We start from the raw sequence: 25,736 nt of genomic DNA on the forward strand, positions 1-25,736 counted from the left end.
AGAAACCTTGAATGGCCAAAAGGAACCTTTCACATCAGTGAGTCCGTTTCTCTGCTTGGTATACTTTTCCACAATCAATCCCCTGATAGATAGCCATACATTCATTTGCAGGTATATTGTCCCCTTTCCTGCACCTTTAATATTTCTTGCCATTAGGAAATTCCTTCACATCGACTTTATTTTCATTTAATCCGTTAGTCTTTGTCCCAATTTCACTTTTAGAAAAAGATAAGACCTACCCCACTTGCACATGGCAATGTTTTTAGACTTTTAGAGACCTTTGTCATGTTTCCCTCAATTTTCTTTTTTTCCAAACTAAATGTATTCACCTCCTTTAGGTGTTTCTCCTAGGATTCAGGACCTTCTCTCTTCCTGATTGATCAGTCCTCATAAGCCTCATTCGAACAATGAAGGTGATTTTTGTTTTAAAAAATTTTTAAAAAGCTTTTTTTAAAATGCCCCTATCTCACCACAACACCATAACCCTTAATTCCAGAGTTCTGGAGAACTGGTAGAGGAAATTTTGAGTAGTTCGGAGAACGGGTAATTACCACCTCTGACTGGCCCCACCCCATCTATTCTCTGCCTCCCGAGTCCCAGCTGATCAGGAGGAAATGGGGATTTTGCAGTAACCTTCCCCTGGAGTGGGGAGGGAATGGAGATTTTACAGTATCCTTCCCTTGCCACACCCATCAGGCCATGCCATGCCCACCAAGCCACACCCACAGAACTGGCAGTAAAAAAATATGAATCCCACCACTGCTTAATTCACAATATTTGGTAGCTCCCCAAAAGAAACCTATGGAGAGCATTTTTTTTCTGGGTACAGAGTCAGGAAGGAAGTAATTCGTTGGAATGTTTTTCTCTGCTTGTGCAGTCCTGGGTTTCCTATTTAATTTTCAATAATTGTATTCCCAACTTTAACCCAATTCTGGGTATTATAACATTTTTAACCTCCCTCTTCTGTTTTTCTGTCTAATTGCATAAAATCTACTCTCTATACAAGCTGTTTGGGAAAGCAGGGTTATTTATTTATTTGCCATTTATCAAATGGTAAAAATACATTTTCTATATTGTCAGTTACATTTTGCTAATACCTTATTCAAGTGAAAGGAAGTCTCTTTGTTTGTTTTTTCTCCAAAAGATAATTTCCATGTCATCTTTCTTTCTTTCTTTTTTCTTTTCCATTTCTTTAGGCAGGGAGGCAGATGAGTAAGTGAATGGGAGGAAGTTACTTCCCTTTTATCTTAATACAGTAAGAATAAATGATAGGACTGCCGTTCTAAGCCAAGCGTTCTTTAACCTCTGTAATAGAATCATTTCTGGGATTTCAGTGAGAGTATTAAATTATGGCTTATTCTTGTTCACAGCCTTTAACTCATATTTACTTGCACTATCATTCAAAAGATTGCGGGATTAATTACTAGCCACAGGCTCATTCCTGTAACCGTCCTTGTTCCAATGAAAAGCTTCTCTGAAAGAAAGCAGCTAACTAGTTCCCAGAAACATTTAGTTTATAGCTGGTGAGCTTCCAGGACTGTGCCTTTAATCTTTTTTCCCCCGCACCAAACATAAAATGGAATAGGGTAATTCTGATAGCTTTTCCCCTCTTATTCAGAAACTATCTCTGAATAGCCAGGACTATAAATGATCTACTAGCTCTCCTGTTACCTGAGTCGGTATACTAGCTGCCAATCTCTACTCACTAATTGTGTTGCCATCCAGTTACTTAGTGACTCTGATGTGTGCCGTGCATGCAACCCATTGTGCATGCTTTTGGCCATAGAGGTCAACAGGGGTGAGCTGCTGGGGGTTCGCAGGGGTTCGGGAGAACCGCTAGCTAAGATTCTGTGCAGTTCGGAGAACTCCCAAATTCCATTCCTGGCTGGCCCTACCCACCCCACCCCTCCCAGGAGTCCCCACATGGCCCGTTTTGGATGCAGGTAAGTGCAGGGTACGTGCAGAGACTCAGGGAGGGTGAAAACGGGCCTACTATTTCGGGCCTCTAGAGAGCCTCCGGAGCCTGGGGAGGCCATTTTTGCCCTCCCAGAGGCTCAAGGAAAGCCCAGGGAGGGCAAAAATGTCCCCCCACGCACACCATGATGCAGGAGGTTGACTAGGCCACGTCCACCATGGCCACACCCACCCAGCAACAGGGCAGAGAACCCCTTGCTAAAATTTTTGAAGCCCACCCCTGGAGGTCAAGATGCCTGGTTAACTACTGTCCTTGAAATAACGACTTTAGAAAGTTCATTCGAATTGTCACCTACAGAACCTAACCATGAAACAGATCACTGAAAACAATTAAATCACAATATTGGCAGGAAAACTCAAAACTCCATTATTTAAGATCGCATCGCATGTCTTCCGTTGCAGCCTTCTTCAGGGTTTGTTGAAGAAGTTTGTTTGGTATGACCAACTTCAGCAACCCCAGCTTGATCAGAGATGATGGGGGGGGAAAGCAAGGTGGAGGAAGTGACCCCAGGTGCTTTGTAATGTTTTTGCACAAATGGTATAAGTTGCATATTATACATCGCTCACCTGATAATATGACTGACACGAACTGCATAATGATGTACATGATACCATCGTGGCTTCTACTGAAAAGTATGCCTGGAGAAAGCTATTCTGAGAACATTCTGAGTCTGGATAAATGAAAATATTTTTTATCGGGTTAAAAAAAAACAATGGCAATACACTATATAGTAACATACTGAAACATCTTCTCAAAAGGGCGAATATTTTGGCTGCTGTCTACCTAACTCAGAAGTTGAGGGTGCACCAAGTATAATTTTTGAAGAAGATTGTAATAATTTGACATTTATAGGGGGCAAATAGCATTTCAGAGCACCGAAGACTATAACAGCCTCCCTTCAAAGCCCTTCCAGAGTGTCAAATTGCAATTTTGAGTATGACAGAAAACGAAATTTAGGGAATACATCAGGAGTCGTTTTAGTAGAGTTCTCAGATCTAAATTGTCCCCTCATTTGCAACCTCCCCCACCCCAAAACTGGATCCAGAGCAATGAAAAATGATTCATAAAACTTTATGGAGATGGTAAAATCAGCAAAAGTCATTCCTTATTTCATTTTAGGAGCCATTCTAGGATGCTGTGAATAGAATTTATCAGAGTGGATTTTATTTAAATCAAGACGATTTAAATCACGATTTAAATCACTAGTAGAAAGGCTTGATTGAAATCAACTCAATTTAAATAATAATTTTTAAAGAGCAACTGTCATCTCTGTCCTGCAGCGACTCCTCCTCTGACCCACTGTTGACTCACCGACAGTCCCATTCACTTTAATGGGATGGCTGGTGATGCGGCAGTGACACAACAAGGTGAGGGACACGGCAGGCAGCAGATGAGTGGATGCCTGCTAACAGGCACTGCCATGATGGATCTGAAATGACAGTTGCTCTTTAATATTATATTTATAAGCTGCTTAGAAGGTTTCACTTTCATTTTTACTGCTTGCCCTTCCTCCTCACACTTAGAGCCTGGTGGTGCAGATGCATTTCTCTTCAAACAATCATACAGTTTGTAGTGTACATAGATTTGCAAAACAATGGGATAAAGGAATATTCCTGAATTTTGTTTTATGATTTATCTCATGGTTACTGTGAAATTGTGTGAATGCATCAATGCAGTGCATATTATCTCAGTTTGCAAAGCTTGGATTCATTGAATGAATTTACCAAAAATGTAAATATTGCAGAATATGCTACATAACTAAGCTCCATTTCATGCTGAATAAACTAAATTATTAATGTATCTTAAATAGAAAAATATCTTTGGATAGATTTTTTACTCCAAAAGTACTTTATTAAAATAAATTTGATAAAAAATAAAAAAAAATCCAATTTAAATAAAAAAAATCCAATTTAAATAAAAAAAATCCAATTTAAATTTTTAAAAATCTTATTTTTTTATTTATTTTTTTAAATCGATTTTTATCCACACTGGAATTTATTCTGTTTGTGGAACAACATTCTTAAATCTAACCTGCTTTTAAGTTAGTATTTAAGCTGCTGTTAATGTGCCTGGTTCTTCAGCATGATAACGTATAGGAAAACCACATGATTGTAGACATGTTTTATTTAAACATCAACATTAGATTAATTTATAATTCACCCTTAGGAAAGATCATATAGTAGCAGTTGGGAGGCAGGTTGGCACTTGTATCCATATTAAAGAAGAAAACAATTTAAAATTATTTTAAAGGCTGTATCTTCACCAAATTAATATAAGAATCTCCTCACATATTCTATTTAAAATTATCATAACAATATAAGTAGTTATTGTAATCATGCTGCTTTTTTATTTAAAAAAAAGCTTCTTTCATAAAAGGCAAAGCATCTTACTACAATGAGCATCTTAAAAGCAACTGCAGCAAATCATTTTATATGTTTAAGGATTAACTAATTTAGTTAGTATTACTAATTCTGTGTAATTATATCATACACTTAAGATCTTTTTTTTTAAGGCTTGTGTTGTTAATTGGGGAAAAGGGGGAATCCAATCATTATTTTTAAAGACACTTAAAATCCTCATACAATGATTTCATTCATTTCCAACGACCTAATTAGGCGCATTGTTAAAATACTAGTATTCCATTTCCAAGTTTTAATTTCACATTATAGCCCCTGATCTGTGTTTTTCTATATACAGATGGATTATTTGTTGTCCAGCTGGGTGTGTGAAAGTTATTGGAGAATAGTTGCCTGTGAGTTAACATTTCTCCAGCACTGTCCCGATGCCTGTTTCCCCTATAGAATAGATGAGAAACAGCTGGCTTTTGTTTAAAAAGCCGGGGGATTTTTTTTGTAAAATCCCTGAATCTCAAGGTGTAGAGGTGAGGTCACCATTCAACAGGTGCTCAAAAAAAACAAGGGTGGAGGGGGGGGGGAGAAAGGAAGAGAAATGAGCTGAGATGCGAGGATAATTTGACCAGCTACATAATTTCATGGTTTATTTTTACTCAGTGGTTTTTTATCAATCGGTCGTAACTCGTAGCCGAATGCTAATATCCTTAACCTTCTTGCTTTTTCAGATCTTGAACTTCTCCTGATTCCACCAGTGTATATAAAATGAATAATTTCCCTGTAGGCAGAATGTTGCTGTCCTTATTGTACTGACAGCAGAAAAAACTTATATTTCCTCTGATAGATTCCCTCTTTTTTTTTTTCCAACACAACAGTTGTTGCAACCTGTGGGTTACCCGAAGCGTGCCAGAATACCCCTATTAATGTGTTCTTGGAGCACAGGAAAGGAACGGTAACAGTAGGCTGAGGAAGCACCTTCCATAAAATTGCATCCCGAAAGACAAAGCTCTCCTCCGATGTATTAAAACATTACAAAAACTGTCTATAAACAGCAGAGGAAATGCATCTCCTTCCTCCCCCTCCCCCCCCGGTGGGTTATTATTAACATCTGTTTGTCCAGTAGGGACTCCAGTTTAGCGTTGTTATTTTTTGTTTCGTTTTTTTTGCATTTCTAGAAGAAAATTGGTTTGAGAAGTTGGCTCTTGCCATTGAGTTGATCTGCAGTGCCAAATAAAACATCCTTTTTACTTGGAGCTGATGGGTCTGCGTTGAGCAATAATAATAATCATCATAGTAGTAATAATAATAATAATAATAGATTGCCCGAGGCCACCCACCCACCCCTGTCTTAAAAACAAAACAGAAAGACCGTGGAGAAATATATGGAGCAGTGCCATGCTGTGTTCTCTTAACAGCATGCACGAATATAAGAATCACAAGAATCGCTTCCCATCCACTCACCCCCTCCACTCCACCCCCCCCCCATTTATAGTTGGTCTCAGCCTAGATTTAAAACGTGGCATTCTACCTCGCTCTCTCTTACTGACGAAACCTCTGCTCTGCCAGTTTTGAGTTAGGTCTAAATAGATTTTGCATATGACCACTGCTCGCAGAATGTACTTTCAATAAGCTTTTAGAAAGCTGTTTATAACTCTGTGGTGCTTTTTTTTTTTTTTTTTGGTATTAAAAGAAAACTGTTAAAACTTTTCTCTTTTTTCCTTGATTTAATGCTGCTCAGACTGACTCACACACTCCCCCCCCCCCCCCGTTACAATGAAGTCCTTTCTTTTTGCTTTTGATCTTATTTATAGCTTAGCCACCAGTCATATGGAAACTATTACTGTATAGCATGGAGATGAAAGACTTTCAGTTTGGTTAAATAAGAGTGAATAATTTGAACCAACAACATGCACGCAGAGTGTGAGAACCTGACTTTGGTGAGGTGTCCTTCGTTCTTCTCTTATTACAAACTGGAAGTTTATAAGGCTTTTAGACAAAATGGGCTTACATATTTAGACGATCTTGGATTCTTGTAATATACTTCAATGTTCTCTTCCTTTCCCCCCCCCAGCTTTTCCTTGTTCATTATTATGATTTCATTTTACATTGTTGTTAAGAGACTACCGTGTGCATAGGAATCTTCCATATTTTTTTTTCTGCTTAGCTGTATTCTCCAAAATGTGAGTAATTGCTTCAATTATCAAATCAACATGTCTGCCAGATCCTTAGAAATCCTATCCACTTCCCATACCGAAGTCATACACGTGTCTGCCCAGATACAGAGGTTGTATCAGTAATCCATGTATTGTTACACTGCCATTCTACTTCCGTGTTGCCTGGCACAAGTAAACCCAATTGTGACAAATTGTAATCACGTTTCTGTGCAAGAGGTTACGGTTTTCCTCCCGCAGACCGAATTTTGGCAACCACAATGAAGATTGCCCTGTTTCTAGCAGCAGCTACGGTTTTGCAGATGTCAGTTGGCACCCTCTTTTCAATATTGATCGTTTCAGGGTTTTTTTTCCTGTACTTTAGGTTTTGAATCGGTGTTGCATTGGTCTGGGACTACAAATAAAGGAAGAAAAATCAGATTGTGACTAGCAAACTTCTTACATAAATCAGACACGTCTTGTGTAGCATGTTTTACAGTGCTGTTTACATCAGAAATCCGCTACCTACAAACTGGTTGACATCATCTTCTTTGATTGATAGTAGCATAATTGCAAATTTTTCCCCCCAATGCATTCTGAATGTAGAAATCAGGAGAAAACCAACAGAAAAAAGCCTACTTCAGCAGTTTCGGCAGAAAATGCACATTTTGCTAGTTATCATTGAAAGTCCAATAATAACTTTCTTTTGTTGGACCTAGAGATTTTTTTTTCTCCTCTTCTGACCCCCCCCCCCCCCACAGTCCCCCCCCCCCCACAGTCTTGCTTTGATTCTCAGCAGTGGCTGATTTCAGACAAAAGAGCCTGTGACCATCAGTGGTTAAGAGAGAGATTTAAGCATTTCTATTCATGGAATCTTGGGAGGGGGGGGGTTAAAAAAATGATTGAAAAATGGAAAATGTCCCTCAATAAACAATCTGTGAAGGTTTGCTTACAAACACACATTATATCTGTCTAACCTGCAAGGTGACATGCCATTGTTTGCTTGTGTATTTTTCATTCAGAATCTTTTAAGACACATTTTTTTTGTGTGATTTTTTTGTCTTGGTAAGCCTTGAAAGTCACTCGGATTGCCTATATTATGTTGGAACAAGAGGGCAGTGAACAAGGTTCTGTTTCAAAAACCAAATATAATACAAAATGTTTTATTGTATATTGTTGTGTAATAGAAACATGTCAGTCTTGGAAAGATGCTAGAGCGGGTTGGTTAAGTAAACTCAGCTGTTCCTTAAAAATATTTTACAGTTTAGTTTTTCCCTCCGATTTCCTTTTCTTGTATCTATTTCTGTTCTCTCTTACCCTCCTTAAATACATCAGAGAGACTGAAACTTAAAATAAACATAGACAACCAAAGGATTAAAGCTTCTAGAGATCCATTCTGAATTCTGTATTTCTACAGTTCCATTCAGAAGTAAGTCATATGGTAGGTTGATGTTATAAGCCTCAACCTGCAAAACTATAAGTGATTATTTTGAATTAAACCCCATTAGATTTAATGGAGTTTAATGTCTATGGAGATTCTCAATCTTCCAGGTCATGATTGTCCCAATGGTGCTTTTTCAAAAGGCAACTGGACTTTATCACAGTCCTTCCAGCAGTTCCAAGAAGGCTCCACACCCATTTGCACTATTCAGGTGACCCTGAGGGCACAACGATTCTCAGAAAGAGTGCAAATGATCAGATAACTGCAAGGTTATCTAGTTGATCCACCATTCAGTCAGAACTGAAGAAGCTTCTTGAATGAGAAGGAAAACATCTTCAAGGAAAAACTAAGCCCAGTTGTCTTTTGAAAAAGCATCCTTGGGGCTTAATGGAGCTTATTAGACATACATAGGATTGAATGTAGATTCCCAGGCTGTGAGTTGTATAATTGTGTTGTGTTGTAAGTGAATGTTGCCATATTTTCTTTGGTTGAGAATGCCAAATTCCAAAGATACATCCATTTTCTCCCCCCATTTTCTTTCTTCAGAGAACTGGTTTTAATTCTCAAATTACATTGCAAAAATAAGAATACTTTTGAAGTTCTCTTAGAAAGAAAGAGTTAACTTTAAGCAACAGCCGAATACACTTCTCATAACTTCATAAGAAACCTTCCATTGTTTTAATTTTTTACAGCTTTTATCTGCTGCCCACAATTCACAAACTTCAGAGTACCCATCTGTGTGTAATAAAAGTTAACATTTGGATGAGTATTTCCTACCACTTTTAAAGATGCACTTTTAGGACTAAATAATTTTTTCCCCACTTTAGAGCAAATAAGTTGCTTTGTTTTGATATAACAGATAGCAGGCAGAGTCACCAAAACTTAAATTTAGCTCTTTGAGATTGTTAGGTATAATTGACATTCCACAAGGAGATTACAATTCAAAAACACCTAAAAACAGTTTTCTGTGTCAATGGTTGTATAATTAAACTGAGACTACATCAACTTTTCCTTTTCTGTTTACTGGGGCAAAATGAATCAAATATGTATCAAATATGTATACTAAGAAATAATGTGAATAAGCTTTTTGTGCTTGCTTGTACAGATGTAGTCTACCACCAGAGTACAGGGACATAGACATGTGAATACTGTGTGTAAGGAAAATCCACATTCAAGAAGACCACCAAGCCAAGAAAGATATCCGAGCCAAATAAAACGGAGAAAATAATCTAATCGTTTGCTTAAGCACTTGTGATTCAGTTGAACTTAAACATAAATAGCAAGTTCTTGATTCCTCAGAAATTCAGTTTCAGAAAGTTTACCAACACCCTTCCTTCTACTTTTGAGTTTGGGAATCCAGATTACAAAGGCAGAAGAGAGATGGAGAATATGATAGACTAAAGGTTTTTTCTTTCTTCAGATCTTTATCTGAAAGATTCTGTTCTACATATTGAACCATTGAGTTTAGCTGCTAAACCTTTTGGCCCAGTGTTCCACCACTGGTAAATAAATCAAATATGCACTTATGTGACATAGAATAGGCATAGAATGGATAGGATAGAATAATAATAATAATAAGAACAGAACAGAACTACAACAGAACAGAAGAATAGAATAGAATAGAATAGAATAGAATAGAATAGAATAGAATAGAATAGAATAGAATAGAATAGAATAGAATAGAATAGAATAGAATAGAATAGAATAGAATAGAATTCTTTATTGGCCAAATGTGATTGGACACACAAGGAATTCGTCTCCAATGCATAAGCTCTCAGTATACATACAAGCAACAAATGAAATTCCAGAGCCTAGAGGAAATCACAAGTCAATCCTGCCTTGTTCATTTTTCAAAGTGTGCATAGCCCTAATACCAAAAACCATTGAGAGATGCTGAAGCAGGGCTGCCTCTTCTCCCATTCAATTACTTGACATTCAGTAGTAATAACTTTAACTCGGGAAAAACTGTCATCTAGGTTTTCAGACTCCCTAAACCAAGGAACAGAGAGGCAGCCAAGCTTTGTTCAAACAAAGGATCCCATTCATTCCTTTTATCCATAGGCAAAGTGGCCATCATCTTCATTCATAACCAAAGTGCTTTTTCAGTGATGGATGGTGCCTGATAGTGGATGTTCTTATGACAAGTTCTAAGGAGTTGATATAGGCTAGTTACTATCTAGTTAGACCTTACTGGGGAGAAAAAATATCACGCTTCTGACAGCAAACCATTTTTGCTTTACATAGCATCCCTATGCTTCCGAGTTTGCATGTAGTGCAGCTTTCTGAATTAGCAATAGCACTTAGACTTATATACCACTTCATAGTGCTTTTACAGCTCTCTCTAAGCGGTTTACAGAGTCAGCCTCTTGCCCCCAACAATCTGGCTCCTCATTTTACCCACCTCAGAAGGATGGAAGGCTGAGTCAACCTTGAGCCGATGAGATTTGAACTGTCGAACTGCAGCTAGCAGTCAGCTGAAGTAGCCTGCAGTGCTGCACTCTAACCACTATGCCACCTCGGCTCTATAAATTGGAAAGGTTGTGATCCTTTCTCTTAGTTGTGTTCATCTACACGTAAACACTAAAATGCCCTTGGGCAGCATCTTTTTTTACTCAGTTCATATTCAGTGTTGCACACAGCAACAACAGCATCTGGAGCCTTCATGTTGAGAGCGTTTTTGACCATAATCTTATAGAATAGAACAGAACAGAACAGAATTCTTTATTGGCCAAGTGTGATTGGACACGCAAGTTATTTATTTTCAGCTAAGCTTCCTTTTCGTTAGAATATTTTATTTTTGGTACTTTGTTTGAAAGCAAAAGAGAGGCTATATATTATACCGCTAGTTTCAGGCTTCGTAGTAACTTCCTTAAGTCATACATTAGACATTGACAAAAGAAAAATACATTTACCTTGTAATCCTATTTAAATTTACTTAGAGATCAGTCTTATTGTACTGTCTTCAGGCCCATTTCGACTGCTATTTATTGATAGCACTCTCCGTGAGTTTCAGTTTAAGATCTTATCTCTTCTTGCTTTTATTATAGACAATCTGATGGGACACTGAGGTTATTTGGCTAAAGCCATTCTAGTTCAGACTGCATATTACTCTTAATAGGGGGAGTAAGTGTTGTTGTTGTTGTTTTATTTCAAAGTATAACCCAGATTGACTTCACATAGACTACTGTTGGTTTTTTAATCTATTGGCAGTCCCAAGCAAAATCTGCTCACTATTGTGCCTGCAATATGCAGATAAAGAGGACCTGCCATTAGGCTCAAATAGTGATTTGCAAGGCTTGGTACCAGAGTCAAAGAGTACAAAAGTTTTAAAACCTCCTCAGCCAGATTCTACAATTATTTTTGAGTAAGAGGGGGAAAAAAATTAAGTAACTGTTTATAAGCTATTTAAAGGAACATTTAGTTCATCCCTGGTTTAGTTTGACCTGCAGTGATCCTCACAGCTGAGTAGTTTTCATGTTGTCCTTTGTAACCAAAGAAGAAAAGGGCTCTTGTGGCATCTTAATGACCAAGAAACAGAAGCTTCCTGAGCCAAATTAAATGCTGTAACTCAATATTCCTCACTATAAGGCCCATGAGCCAGAATGGGCACTCTGTTTCCTCTATTTTGCCAAGCGTCTTTCTGTCAGATTCCCTCCCCAATAGATTTTTTTGTCTGTTTTTCCTTCCTCCCCTTGCCATCCCAGCACTGGCCTTAGTTATGTACACAAATACTCCTAATTGCCAACTTTACTGTTCTTTGCCGGACATTAGATTGAGCAAAACTGCATTGCTAATTCGTCTCCAGCTATGCTGAAGTTACAGAATGAATAAACAAGTGAGAGTTTGGAGAGTAGGGGGAAGTAAACGAAAGTTCACCTGTCCACCTCACTGACTTTTTCCTCTTTGCAACAGATAGGTGGCCCGAGATGTCCCCCTGCAAAGCATCAGAGGATCTTGCAGGCAGTTGAGTTAATGTACATCAAAAGAAAGAATTCCTTCTGTCTAATAGGACTGTCAGCAAAGACTGAAAGAAATTGGGAGTGTTAATGAAATCCCAGACCAAAGAGGAGAGGGGAATTTTGTTCTGAACAATGTTTCATTTATGGCCAACTCACTTTCATCTGGGAATGATGCAAATCATGAATAGCAATAGCACTTAGACTTATATAGCACTTCTCAGAGCCCTCTCTAAGCGGTTTACAGAGTCCTCATATTGCCCCCAACAATCTGGGTCCTCATTTTATCCACTTCGGAAGGATGGAAAGCTGAGTCAACCTTGAGCCTGGTGAGATTCAAACTGCCAAATTGCAGGCAGCTGGCAGACAGCAAAAGTAGCCTGCAGTACTGCACTCTAACCACTGAGCCACCATGGCTCTTGGATACTCATTTTTTTTTAAAGGATGTTGGTGATAATGAAGGTTTGCTTAAAATCAGCTCAACTCACAAGACGGGAAAGAGAGAGAGAGATGCGTTTTATGGCTAAGGGAGTGGTTAGATTTATTTATTTATTTTTGCCATTGTTATTTTATAAGTAACAAATAGCAGCAAACAGACCGGATACTCTTTCCTCCTTATATTTTCTTCACAACAACCCTGTGAGATGGGCTAGGTTGACAGAGAGTGTCTGTCTCAAAGTCACCCAGCTGGCTTTCATGCCTAAGGCAGGACTGGAAGTCACAGGCTCTCTGGTTTCAGCACTTTAACCACTAGACCAAATTGATTCTCATTTTGTCATCTTCATCATTTCCAACATTAGCATTGAAAAGATATCAGCCGGCAGGTGTGAGGATAACCCATCAGAAGGCCAAATAAATCATTCTGAGCCTGACAAACTGACTCAGCGTAAACCCTGATTTCTACATAGACAAATGGTATCAGAGCAGGACTGCATGGATTCCTTTACATCATCCGGCCTCGCCATAATTATTTGCCATTTCTTCAGAAATAAATTGGGCTCTTAACATCTGGAAGTCTTCAAGGCCTGCAAAAAGTAGCTTGATCGTGGCCAGGCTGACCTTTGGACTCTTCTCAAACTACATAGAAGTAGAGCAATCAACACTTGGCAAAACATTCATATCTATTATTTGAAACAGGAGCTGAGTAAATCAGGTCTTCCTTCGTTTTGTGGATATGTTTGCTCATCACATGGTTGAAGAAATTGACATATGCAACTATCTTCATATGAGAGTCTTCTCTTCTTTCTCTGTTATTGTAAATATGTTTCCACTGTTCCTCTCATTTGTTGATTATTTATTTACTTAACTTACTTACCTACCTATCTACTTACTTACTAACTTGCTTACTTATTTACTTGTCTTACGGGTCGGTCCAATCATGTGTCTCTGAATAGCCTACAAATCCCCAGATCCTTCGTTTCAATCAAAAATATATACATAATAATCAAAGACCTAGATCATGTATTATAACGCAAGCAGGAATCAAATATTCCGAAAACATAATTAAAAATAATTACTCATCCAGAAGAATAGCCGTCACAACCCCCTTATTGGCCATTATTAGATTAAATACAAATGGTAGAAAACATTCATTTTTTAAAAAAACAAAACTCATTTTTTTCCTTCATTATCTTTCTTTTTGACTTCCATGAACAGAAAAATCAGATTTTGCTCATATCCAAGATCTTAGTTAGGAATGGGACGTAAAACCAGAGATGTAGACATGCTTTAGTTATAATAAATGCAGAAGAGAAAAATGATTTCTCAACAGGAATATTCCTAATTCTCTATGCCTTCATATACACATCTGGGGACTGTTCTCCCAAGAATTCTACCCAACTATTTAGGCCAGGAAGAAAAGGTCTACTATGGAACGTCTCTCCTAAAAATGCCATCTACAGGGATCTTGGAATAGGATCTTCTTAATCACTGCCCCTATCCTTTGGAATAGTATTCTTCTGGAGGATCAAACTTGTTTAGTACTGTTGGGATTCATAAATGTAATAAATGTTAAGTAAAACATGGTTATTTCAGCAGGCCAGTACTGCTTTAGTGTCTTGTTTTTACAGTAGCACAGTTAAGGATTCTTGGCAGAAGACAAGGTTGTTACTTTCTTAATGTTTGCCGGTTTGATGTGTGTATTTGTAGGTATATACCTATTTTAATTCTGTTTACATAGTAGTAGGATTGTAAACTGCTCAGATCTAGACAGTGATTGGAGCAGCATATAAGCCCGGTAAATAAAGGCATGTCCACATAGAGTAAGAAAAAAAAATTGAGTTGACTTTTACAGTTTGGAGCTTGCTTGTTTTCATAGGATGGACAAGACAAAATTTTGGTTTGACTTGATACAACTATGCTCACTTGACATTCATAGTCGTGGAATTTTTCACTTCATGTAAACCATATTACTTTTGCAGATTACTTCTTAAAATGCAAGAAAACTTTTTGAGTTCTTCAGTTCTTCTCTATTTGTCTCTTTATTTCTTTCTCTCTCTCCCTCTCCCTCTCCCCACCCCTCTCTCTCTGCAAACTATTTACAAGTATAATCTCTTGAAAAACAACAACAGTCTTCCCCTCCCAACCTTCCCTTCCACCTTCAAGGAGGTGGAAGCCTAATTCCCACCAAGGTGTCTCTTATTTCATGGTATGAACGGCATAACAATTAAGTACCAGCATACCTGGCTTGAAAACCATATTCAGAAGCTCATGGTTGTGCATCACCTTGGAGAGAGGTATCTTCTACTCTTGAAATTTGCATTCATGGCTTAGAGGAAGAGGTGGAAGGAATGCTTATCAAATTTGCAGATGACATGGAATCACCAGGGATAGCTAGTGCTGTACTGAATAGAAATAATATTCAAAATAATTTTGATAGGTTGGAAAGTGGGCTGAAATGAAATGAAATTTAAAAAAAAAACAGAAAAGTGTACAGTCCTACATTTAAGTAATAAACTTCAAATGAAAAGGTATAGGATGAGGGGTGCCTGATTTAGTAATAGCAGGTTACAGTTAGATGAGTTCTTTGTCCTTTTTGTACAGTGATTTGGCCCATAGATACCTGGATAGAAACAAAAACTGTATTGTTTTCTGTTTCTCCATGCTGTCCATCAAGTGGCCATCCATATTTTTTTTTAAGAACAGATCAAATCTGGCAGGTTATCAGATTCAAATACCTATGTATGATCTCCTTTGCCTCCTGTTCTTAATTCTGGAATCTAAATAACTTTCTGGATCATTGAAAGCCATCCTCTCAAAACCTGAACTTTCTATTAGAAGATTTAATTTGAGGTGAGATACCTTTAAAACTTTCGGAACCACTCAAAACTCCTTGCCCAGAGTAATACCTTCCTTTCCTTTCTGCCCCCACTCCCAGTTTGTGTCACAATGAAAGACCGAACCAGATGAAATTCTTACATTACCTCCACCCACGAATTGAAAGAGATAATTGTTTGGAATGTTAAAAGTCTAAGTCAATATCCCTCAACCATGGCAACTTTTAAGACATGTAGACTTCTATTCCCAGAATTCTGGGGGTTGAAGTCCACACATCTTAAAAGTTGCCAAAGTTAAGAAACTCTGGTTTAAGTTTTATTTATCCACCAGAATGACAAGGCTTAGATAGAGTTTCTATTTGTCACACTAGATTGCCCTTTTATAGCAATAGCGCTTAGACTTATATACCGCTTCATAGTGCTTTTACAGCCCTCTCTAAGCGGTTTACAGAGTCAGCCTATTGCCCCCAACAATCTGGCTCCTCATTTTAAGGCCTTATTTCTTTCTTCTAGAAGATCCAGCGTAAGAAATAAATGGGTATTAAAAACCGGGTTAATATCCTAAAGTCCTGTATTCAGAAACATTTCTTCATATAAATTAACAGTAAAGAGAACTGGTGACATATTTTCAAGACTGGGATTTGCCCAATAACTTTTAATTGCTGAGATCTCCCAGAATATCATTTATGGACTTGGTTTCACCCCATTGTGGGCGATGAATATTGCCACCTCCTTTTTATCAAATCCTTCAGCAATCTCTTCTAAAATTATGGTCATTTGATACAGGCAGGAAATATTATTTAGCCTACGTGCTATGAAGTACCATTCATCATCCTTTATCCTTATCATCTATCCATGTTTTTAATTTTGCTCATTGTATGTGTGCATGTAAAAATTATACTTGTTTCTGAGTTGGTGAATTCAGAATATTATTAAAAACTGTTACAAGAGTGTGAAGTACTTTCAAAGTGCAGCATTTAGGAAGCAAGTGCCGCATCTCTCTAAAATTCTTTAAAGCTTATTCAAGAGCTGGTTTAAGCTCTATATGCCTTAGGCTGTTGGTATCACAAGATCAAGATCAATTGAGAATACAAAGAATGCCTGTTGCAGGTGTGGTAAGAGGAAAATCAAAAGTGGGCATTTTCTATGACGTTTCCCATACTTTGGAACTGGCTAGAATGTCATGAAAATGATATTAATTATTGAAACTGAAATATATACCCTGTTTCCCCTAAAATAAGACATCTTCTGATAATAAGCCTAGGCGTGCTTTTGAGTGCATGCACTCAAATAAGCCCCCCCCCCGAATATAAGCCCTCCCCAAACATAAGTCCTCCCTGAAAATATTTAAATGCATGCACAGCCGGTCCCCGCCATTTCCTCTGATTAGGGTTAGGGAGACAGAGCTGGAAATCAGGTAAGATGGCAAGAGGAGCCCCATCTTGCTCCACGCGCCCCAAAATAATAAGACCTCCCCAAAAATAAGGCCCAACACTTATTTCAGGGTTCAAAAAAATATAAGACAGGGTCTTATTTTTGGGAAAACATGGCGAATACATGCACACACACAACACACAAACATTGTATATTGTGTGTTGTTCTTATTGCAATGGATTTGGTATACAGGTAGTCCTCAACTTACAACAATTCATTTAGTGACCAAATTTACCCCAAAATAATAAGACCTCCCCAAAAATAAGGCCAAGCGCTTATTTCGGGGTTCAAAAAATTATAAGACAGGGTCTTATTTTTGGGGAAATACGGCAAATACACACACATATATTGTATATTGTGTGTTCATTTAGTGACCAAAGTTATAACAGCACTGGAAAAAGTGACTTATGACCATTTTTCACAGTTACCACCTTTGTAGCATCCCCATGCTCATGTGATCAAAATTCAGATGCTTGGCAACTGACTCATATTTCTGACCGTTACTGTGTCCCAAGTCACGTGATCCCCTTTTGCAACCTTTTGACAAGCAAAGTCAATGGGGAAGCCAGATTCACTTAACAACCAGCTTATTAACTTATCGACTGCAGTTATTCACTTAACAACTGTGGCAAGAAAGGTTGTAAAATGGGGCAAAACTCACTTAACAAATGTCTCACGTAACAACAGAAATTTTGGGCCGAATTCTAGTCGTAAGTCAAGGACTACCTGTACTGCTGAAAAGCCACCACATATTTTCCCAAGAGCAGAAGGCAACTTCCTGTCCAAGGAAAAGATGCATCTGGTGCGACATTTGCATTCCAAACAGCTCTTTGGAATTGGGCCCACAGTGCTATGTAACTAACTAGTAGTGATAATGGTCTCTAATGAAACCATCCGAAGTAGGATTTGGACTTATTTGACTAAAAATGAATGCAAAGAAACAAAAGTCTTCATGTGCAAAATAAAAGTGTGGATAATAATTGCATTTTTAGATGAAAGTCGGGCTTGGACTTTAAAGCATTTACCCTAACCTGATGTTTGCAACTCCTGTTAGTGTAACCAGTGGTTGGGATGATGGGACTGTGGCCCAACACAAGTCATGAAAATTGGCAACATGGAAGGAAGGATGGAAGGAAGGATGGTGGGTGGGAGAGAGAGAGAAAGAAAGAGAAAGAAAAAGAAAGAAAGAAAGAAAGAAAGAAAGAAAGAAAGAAAGAAAGAAAGAAAGAAAGAAAGAAAGAAAGAAAGAAGAAAGAAAGAATACATTCAAAGAACTCGACATTACAGAAGGCTGATTTGAAACACCATAGAATGATTTTAAGAGTATTTCCTTGTTTAAATACATAACAGAATTCTACACACTGCTACCGCCTTGAGTTTTCTGATTGTCGAAGAGGATGGGACCAACCTTTCAAGAAGTTTCTGAGGTCTTCATTAATGTGCTTGGTCAAAGTCTTTCTTCCCACTTAATTGTCATGCAAGGTGGCTGGCCAAACATCTATTTTATCTTCTAACTTTATATGACCCTTTGGGGTCTTTCCTATTCTTGAGCCCAGTCTTTTGGCTAAATTAAGGATGATCATGTTTTGGGATAAATTAAGGATCATTGTGTTTCTTTCCACCCAAATTTTCTTTCCTTTTCAGTTCTTTGAACTATTACGCCTGATTTTTCAACAGCAGCTCATACCGTAATTCATCTCACCATCACAGCCTATCAGATTGGCTTTGTTCTCCTAGTTGTCTCTTCCCCTCTTCATCCTATATATGTCTTACTTACTGAGGGCTTGCAAGCAGAGCTTTTTCTTGTTGTTTAATGTTTGTACAACACCTAATCATTGTAGACACACTGGTGATAGCTGTAGTGGCAACAGCAATAATAGTGGCAGTGGTACATAAATAGCGCTTCTGTTGAGTCGGTGTTCTGAATAGCTAAACCTTGAGTAAGTTGTTTTGTAATTGTTTTGAGTACAGCTTGCATTGTGTAAAAAATAACATAGTGCCCTTATGTGTCTGTTCTTAATCCTGTAACTGGTTTAACTGACAAATTGAACACTCTGCCATACCAAAAAACGGAAAACAAAAAAAAAAAGTGTTTCCATTTTTAGCTAGTTCCATCAATTATGCCAACAGCACCATTACCCTGACACCTTCATGCCTACAATGATGGCCTTAGTGGTGTGGTTAATAAAATTTTGATAGATATATTATCTGAAGTCATGATATTGGCAAGAGCATCTCCCCCTTGGAGCTGGAATCTATGGCTAATGATAGAATAGAGAAGATTAATTTACTCTGGGTCTGGGCTTCGGGTTTCTGGAAAGCCAGGGGATGGATGGGATGGCAATGATGAGACTATTAGTACCGCTACTACCACTACCTACTACAAATCGTGTAGTAGGAGTTTTTGCAACGCTTCACTGGCTGCCTTGTCAGAAGCTTAGCTTAGCGTTGTAAAAGTAGAGAAAAACAGGGAGAAAGTGGCTTGCCCAAGAATCTTATCCCCTAAAAGGGAAGTTGGATGCCAAATTGAAATTCCTGCAGGATTTCTGATAGCAGTGAGGGAATTGAGAAGCCCACAATTAAGCATATGGGCATTAAGATAATTGTCAGATCTGTTGGCGGACATGATAGAAGACAGATGGGTACGAATCAGCCTCTCTACTGCAGCACCCTGGGAGACACAATTTGATGTTTTACCTGCCTGAGCTCCTTTGCTGTGTTTGTCACTAAATGTGCTGCACAGCGCCTTACTGACTGTTAAGTGTTTTGTTTTGTTTTTTTTGGTTTTGTTTTTTGTATATACATACAATATATATATATATATACCTATCACAGTGCCTCGGCGCCCTCTAGTGAAAAGCTACAAGGAAACGTTGCCATGATGTTTAAATGCCTATGTTTATTTCCAGCATCTCCCCAAGCTATTGAATAGGAGACCCAATAGCTTCTTGGCTTGTTTCCCTTAAAATGGTCCTATTTACATCTTTCTTTCTTTCCTAGGTTGGGGCTCATCGTGAAGATGCAGTTGGCCTCCGTGGCAGCCATTCACTTGTGCCAAACCAAGTTCCTGTTCCACAGCTGCCAGTGCAGTCTGCAACATCTCCTGACTTAAACCAGCCTCCGGATCCTTACCGAGGTATGTACAACAATATTGCTTGGCCCTGTGCCTTGATCTATATCATCTATATTACCAGTTCTATGACGGCAGGCTTCAAATGTCAGGAGGGTAGGAGTTCTTGTTCTTTATTCAAGCCACACCCTTACTGAAGGACTCTCCTTATAGATGGAGAGGTAAATGCTGTGTTTCCCCGAAAGTAAGACCCTGTCTTATATTTTGCAAAAGGGGATCACATGACTTGGGACCCAGCAATGGTCATAAATATGAACCAGTTGCCAAGCACCTGAATTTTGATCGCATGAACATGGGGATGCTACAAAGGTGGTAACTGTGAAAAACGGTCATAAGTCACTTTTTCCAGTACTGTTGTAACTTTGGTCTCTAAATGAACTGTTGTAAGTCGAGGACTACCTGTATACCAAATCCATTGCAATAAGATCAACACATAATATACAATATGTGTGTGTGTGTGTGTGTGTGTGTGTTTGCTGTATTTCCCCAAAAATAAGACCCTATCTTATAATTTTTTGAACCCCGAAATAAGCGCTTGGCCTTATTTTCGGAGAGGTCTTATTATTTTGGGGTACGTGGAGCAAGACGGGGCTCTTCTTGCCGTCTTACCTGATTTACAGTTCTGTCACCCTAACCAGAGGAAATGGTGGGGACCGGTTACGCATGCGTTTAAATATTTTCCAAGGGGCTTATTTTTTGGGGGGAGGGCTCAAAAACCTGATTGGGCTTATCATCAAGGGAGGTCTTATTTTCGGGGAAACACAGTAGATAACAACTTGCCAGACTAGTTAATAATGTGGCTTGTTGATATAAATTCTTAAAGGTGGCGTGTTAAAACCTAATATCCCAGTATGCACAATCACATTTAACTGCTCAGAGAGTGCTGATGTCTGGATGGGTGGGCGGAGCCTCCCGCCCCGCTACCGGTTCATCCGAACTGGGGCAAACCGGTAGTGACCCACCACTGGCACACACAATTCTTAAACATTGTTACTATTGGTGATATGCGTGTTCATATATGTGTTGTACGAACGCCCGCATGCTGACCTCTCCTTCTGTTCCTTTCCGTGCAGGCATGCCAACTGGACTTCAAGGGCAAAGCATATCTTCAGGGAGCTCTGAAATCAAATCTGATGACGAAGGAGACGAGAACCTCCAGGATTCGAAATCTTCCGATGACAAGAAGTTAGACGATGACAAGAAGGATATCAAATCAATTACTAGGTCAAGATCTAGGTAACCGTATATAATAGTGTCGCTTCATTTAATTCCTTTATTGGATTTTGATGAAGTGAACAGAACAGGAAGAAACTCTGGAAGTTTTTTTTCCTGCTGGTCAAAAATCAAAACGAGAAACACGTAGCCCTTTCTTAGAAGTACTAAAGAGTATCTGTTTGGAAGCTTGTACTCTAGAAGGGCTGAATTTAGGGAAAGGACAAATGCTTAGGCAGAACTATATGGACAGAGCTATATCTAGATCTGAATTGGAGTCCGTTTCATTGGTCTGATGTACCTATGAAAACACACACTAAATTTTTTAAGCGGATACCATTTTTATAATAGTTATTTTATAATACTTATGTGGAATATACATATTCCTTGGGGGTTTTTTTAAGAACATAACTGTAATCATAACTGTAAGCTGGATAAATCAGGGTAGCTTGTCCAATTTAAGCAGAAGTAATTGTTAAGATGATCGAAGGCACATTGCCAAGGTTTGTAAAGAAAGTTGAATAAATTCATCATGTCTTGTTCCCAATAATAATTTGGAACCCTTATGTAGACCATTATTTCTTGCTTACAGTCATCAGTATGCAAGATTCTTCTTTCATTACCACTGACCCTTAGTCTGTCCCTTATGGTTTTCATAAAATATATTGGATTTCATCAGCAAAAATGCTTCTGAATCATCTTCTATTACATTCAGATTTTTGCCTGAATGACGGAACGGTTGTTGAGTATTAAATAAACTAAGCTGTCCTTGTGCGTGGGTTTTATGAAATGGGGTGGAACACAGAAAAGTCTCAGAAATAAATAAAAATTTAATTTAATAGAAGCCACTTTGCACTTAGGGTAATATTTTGCTTCTTCAGCATGCAACTATTTCAATCTCTTGCATTCAGTGGCTGAAGGAATCAGTAATTCAGGCAAGAACTATGAAATAGCCTTGAGAGATTCCCTGAAGCCTGAATGCTTAAAAATTGTATTCTGATTTCTACGTGTGTAAAATACTACATGATATAAATCCCCATAACACAGCAGACCTAATGCCAAAAAAGGGCATTTAAGTAGGCTATGAGAAGTATCTGCAAAGAAAATAACTTCAAATTGACAAATAATGTGGCAATGAAAGAAATATATATTGAACGGTATAGCTAAACCATTTTAATTCTGATTGGTTAATGCTGTTGTCAGATATTAACTGCTTATACTTATTGTATGTTTGTTGATTGATTGATTGATTGATTGATTGATTATTACTACTAACCCTTTCAAGTGTGCTCTGAGCATGAAGGAAAAATACAAATTAGGAAATAAAATCCACCAATCATCATTTTCATCATCATCTAGCTAGATCCTAGAATTTCTTTCTAGGTCATACTGGCTCTTTACTCAACTAGCATTCTGAGGACTATTGTTTGTTACATAAATATAGAATCAAATAAATAAATAGAAGATCTGCATCCAGTTTTCCAGGGAAAAGGCAACACTAAGGCCAATTTGGTTTCTGATATTGCTCATTATCAATAGAAAACAACATTTGTAGGTCAGAGTTGGACTGTGGTGTCCTTAATACTCTATGACCATGATGGCGAACCTATGGCACGCGTGCCACAGGTGGCACGTGGAGCCATATCTGTGGGCATGCAAGCGTTGCCCTAGCTCAGCTCCAGCGTGCGTGCGTGCACCGGCCAGCTGATTTTCGGGCCTTCCGGGCCCACTGGAAGTCGGGAAATGGGCCATTTCTGGCTTCCAGAGGGCCTCCGGGTGGGTTGGGGAAGGCTGTTTTTGCCCTCCCCAGGCTCCAAGAAAGCTCTGGAGCCTGGGGAGGCAGAAAATGGGCCTATTACGTGATGGCCTACTGTACCATCACGTGCCAAAAGCGGGAACGCAGGGGGGTCGCGCATGCATGCAATGGGGGGGGGCACATTGAATTATGGGTGTGGGCACGCACGCGTGCAACCCCCCCACGCTCCCCACGTTTTTGGCACGCGACAGCAAAAAGTTTAGCCATCACTGCTCTATGAGCTTGGTTGTGTTCTTGCAGACATTTCACTATCTGACTAGGTAACATCATCAGGGCAATGCACGAGAGAGTCAGTTTGGTCTAGTGGTTAAAGCACCAGGCTAGAAAGTGGGAGACCAAGTCCTGCCTCAGCCATGAAAGCTAATAGGGTGTTGTTGGGCCAGTCACTCTCTCTCTCAGCCCAACCCAACTCACTGTTGGGTTGCCGTTGTGGAGAAGAAGGAGGAAGGTGTGTTGGATATGTTCACCACCTTCCATGAACTGTTTTTTTTTTAATTATTTTATTTTATTTTGATTTATATGCCGCCCTTCTCCGGAGACTCAGGGCGGCTTACAATGCGTTAAGCAATAGCCTTCATCCTTTTTGTATATTTATACAAAGTCAGCTTATTGCCCCCCACAAACTGGGTCCTCAGTTTACCTACCTTAGAAAGGATGGAAGGCTGAGTCAACCTTGGGCCTGGTGAGATTCGAACTTACAGTAATTGCAGACAGCTGGTGTTAATCACAATGCTATCAGTCTGCTGAGCCACCAGGCCCTGTTTGTAAAAATAATAAAGGTGGGATACAAATAAACAAGAAAAAATGCAAGAAAATATCAAGAGAGCACCAAGGACCCTACATTGCTCATTATCCTTCTACTAACTTCCTAAAAACACGATACATTTTGTCCCTTAATAAACAGCATAAATTTGTGGCATTTGGAAGAACATATCATTCACTGCAGAAATAAAAGAGTTACGTCATTTGCAAATGAGTCCTAGAGCTCAAGGCATCCTATTTTCTTCCAAAGCCCGCAGTTCATCCCCACCTCCTTGAGGTGGCTCTCCCTCAAGTACAGTCACTGATCCAAAATCTTTCAGTGAACCGTATGGCTGAGTGTAGACTTCAGTCTTCCTTACATCAGTGCAGACTTCCTTATTACAGAATTGCCATTTCTGACTGTCACTGCAGCGGTGGGTTGCTCCTGGTTCACATCAGTTCGCAAGAACCAGTAGTAAAAATTTGTAGTAGTTCCGAGAACCGGTAATAACATTGGCTGGCCACGCCCCCGGCCCGGTCGCCACTCGCTTACCCCACCCACCTCATCAGAGGCTTTTTTTTTTTTTACTTTTAAAAGCATTTTTTCTACAACCTCCTCGGCCCAAAAAATGCTTTTAAAAGTAAAAAAAAAAAGCCTCTGATGATCCCACGGCTCAGCTGGGATCGGCAGAGGCTTTTCAAAGCATTGTTTTCTGCAACCTCTTCAGCCGAAGAGGTGGTAAAGAAAATGCTTTGAAAAGCCTCTGACGATCCCAGCTGAGTTGCCTGATCAGCAGAGGCTTTTCAAAGCATTGTTTTCTGCAACCTCTTAAGGTTGTAGAAAAAAATGCTTTTAAAAGTAAAAAAAAAAAGTTGGCCACGCCCGCTCAGTCACATTACCCCCCCCACTAAGCCATGCCCACAAAATTAAGCCACACCCACAGAACCAGTAGTAAAAAAAATTTAGAACCCACCCTGTGTCACTGGGACATCAAAAAGCAAAGAGAAGGAGCCACCGGTTAGCAAGAATCATTGCAGCCAACTTTCCCCTTTTGCTTTGGATTTTAGCAGGCTCTGTACAAAGTTTTATATCATTCAGACATTTTGAGAAACCTGAGTTAGCTGCAGGCTAAATCACTTTCTTAGCATAATATAAAAACTCTTACAGAGGAAAAAAGACATGCATAGAGCATCTGATTGCACCCTCTTAAGCAGATGTGTCTTTCCAACTATCTTGGAATAATACATTGCTGCTTTAAAGGGTTGCAAAAATAACCTTTGTGCTCACATGCATTCTGGAGCACGTTTTTGGAATCAGATTTTAAGACCAGCTCAGAACTATTATTCTCTCAGAATTTTATTAGTTTATCAAAATACAGAAATACAAAGAAAAATGATAGCAATGGGAAGATAAGGGAGGAGAAGAAGAAGACGGAAAACTGTAGGGTAAATGGAGGGGAAAGCATTGACTTTCGATTCTTTTTGGTGCAATAGAGTAAAGTAATAAAATACAACCTCAATTTTTTCCTTTTACATAATAATACATACTAGCCATTTCTATAAGCCTATCTAATCAGCAAAACCCAAAATCAAAATTTCATTTTTTTTCTACCAAAATCCAAAAACAGTTTTGAATAGAAACAAAATTAATCGCATTCTTTTCTTTAATCAAAGCAGTCAATTTAGCCATCTAAATTTGCTAACTCCGACTTTTGCAGTCATTTGTCCATTGTACGAATGGACAAGTATCCTTCCATTTTTGTGCGTAGAATATTATTGCTTCTGTCAGCATATATAACATTAAAATTCCAATTTCTTTTTAGAACAGAACAGAACAGAACAGAACAGAACAGAATAGAATAGAATAGAATAGAATAGAATTCTTTATTGGCCAAGTATGATTGGACACACAAGGAATTTGTCTTTGGTGCATAAGCGCTCATTGTACATAAAAGCTATAAGTGATAAATCATGATCATAGTCATCATAAAAATATATTCCTCATAAATCATAAGATACAACACAGACTGATAGAATCTACATAAATCGTACTAGGAAACTAAGTAGAACAATATAAATCATAAAGATACAAGCAACAAAGTTATAGTCATAAGTAGAAATGGAGATAGGTAATAGGAAAGATGAGAAGAATATTAATACAGTCTTACTAAAGACTTAATTTATCCATTACACCAAAGGAAAAGTCTCTGATTTTATCTAGAACAATTGTGGACCAATTTCTTGAATATATCAAA

The 25,736-nt window shown here is 38.6% G+C and overlaps 1 protein-coding gene across 3 annotated transcripts in view; it reads left to right on the forward strand.

Moving 5' to 3' along the window:
• The window catches only part of TCF4 (transcription factor 4), a 413,612-nt gene that overhangs the window by 380,360 nt on the left and 7,516 nt on the right, over positions 1-25,736 (forward strand). For 2 of the 3 annotated variants that reach the window (XM_070938929.1, XM_070938930.1), the window contains 2 exons: positions 19,583-19,718; positions 20,786-20,936. In XM_070938929.1, coding sequence (XP_070795030.1) covers positions 19,583-19,718; positions 20,786-20,936 — 287 coding nt within the window. Of the gene's footprint in view, positions 1-19,582; positions 19,719-20,785; positions 20,949-25,736 lie in introns of all 3 variants that reach the window. The other variant, XM_070938928.1, reaches the window with a different exon arrangement.

Source organism: Pituophis catenifer, unplaced genomic scaffold (genome assembly GCF_029215685.1).
Source record: "Pituophis catenifer annectens isolate HBS135680 unplaced genomic scaffold, rPitCat1.0.hap2 SCAF_2, whole genome shotgun sequence".
NCBI classification, from domain to species: domain Eukaryota; kingdom Metazoa; phylum Chordata; class Lepidosauria; order Squamata; family Colubridae; genus Pituophis; species Pituophis catenifer.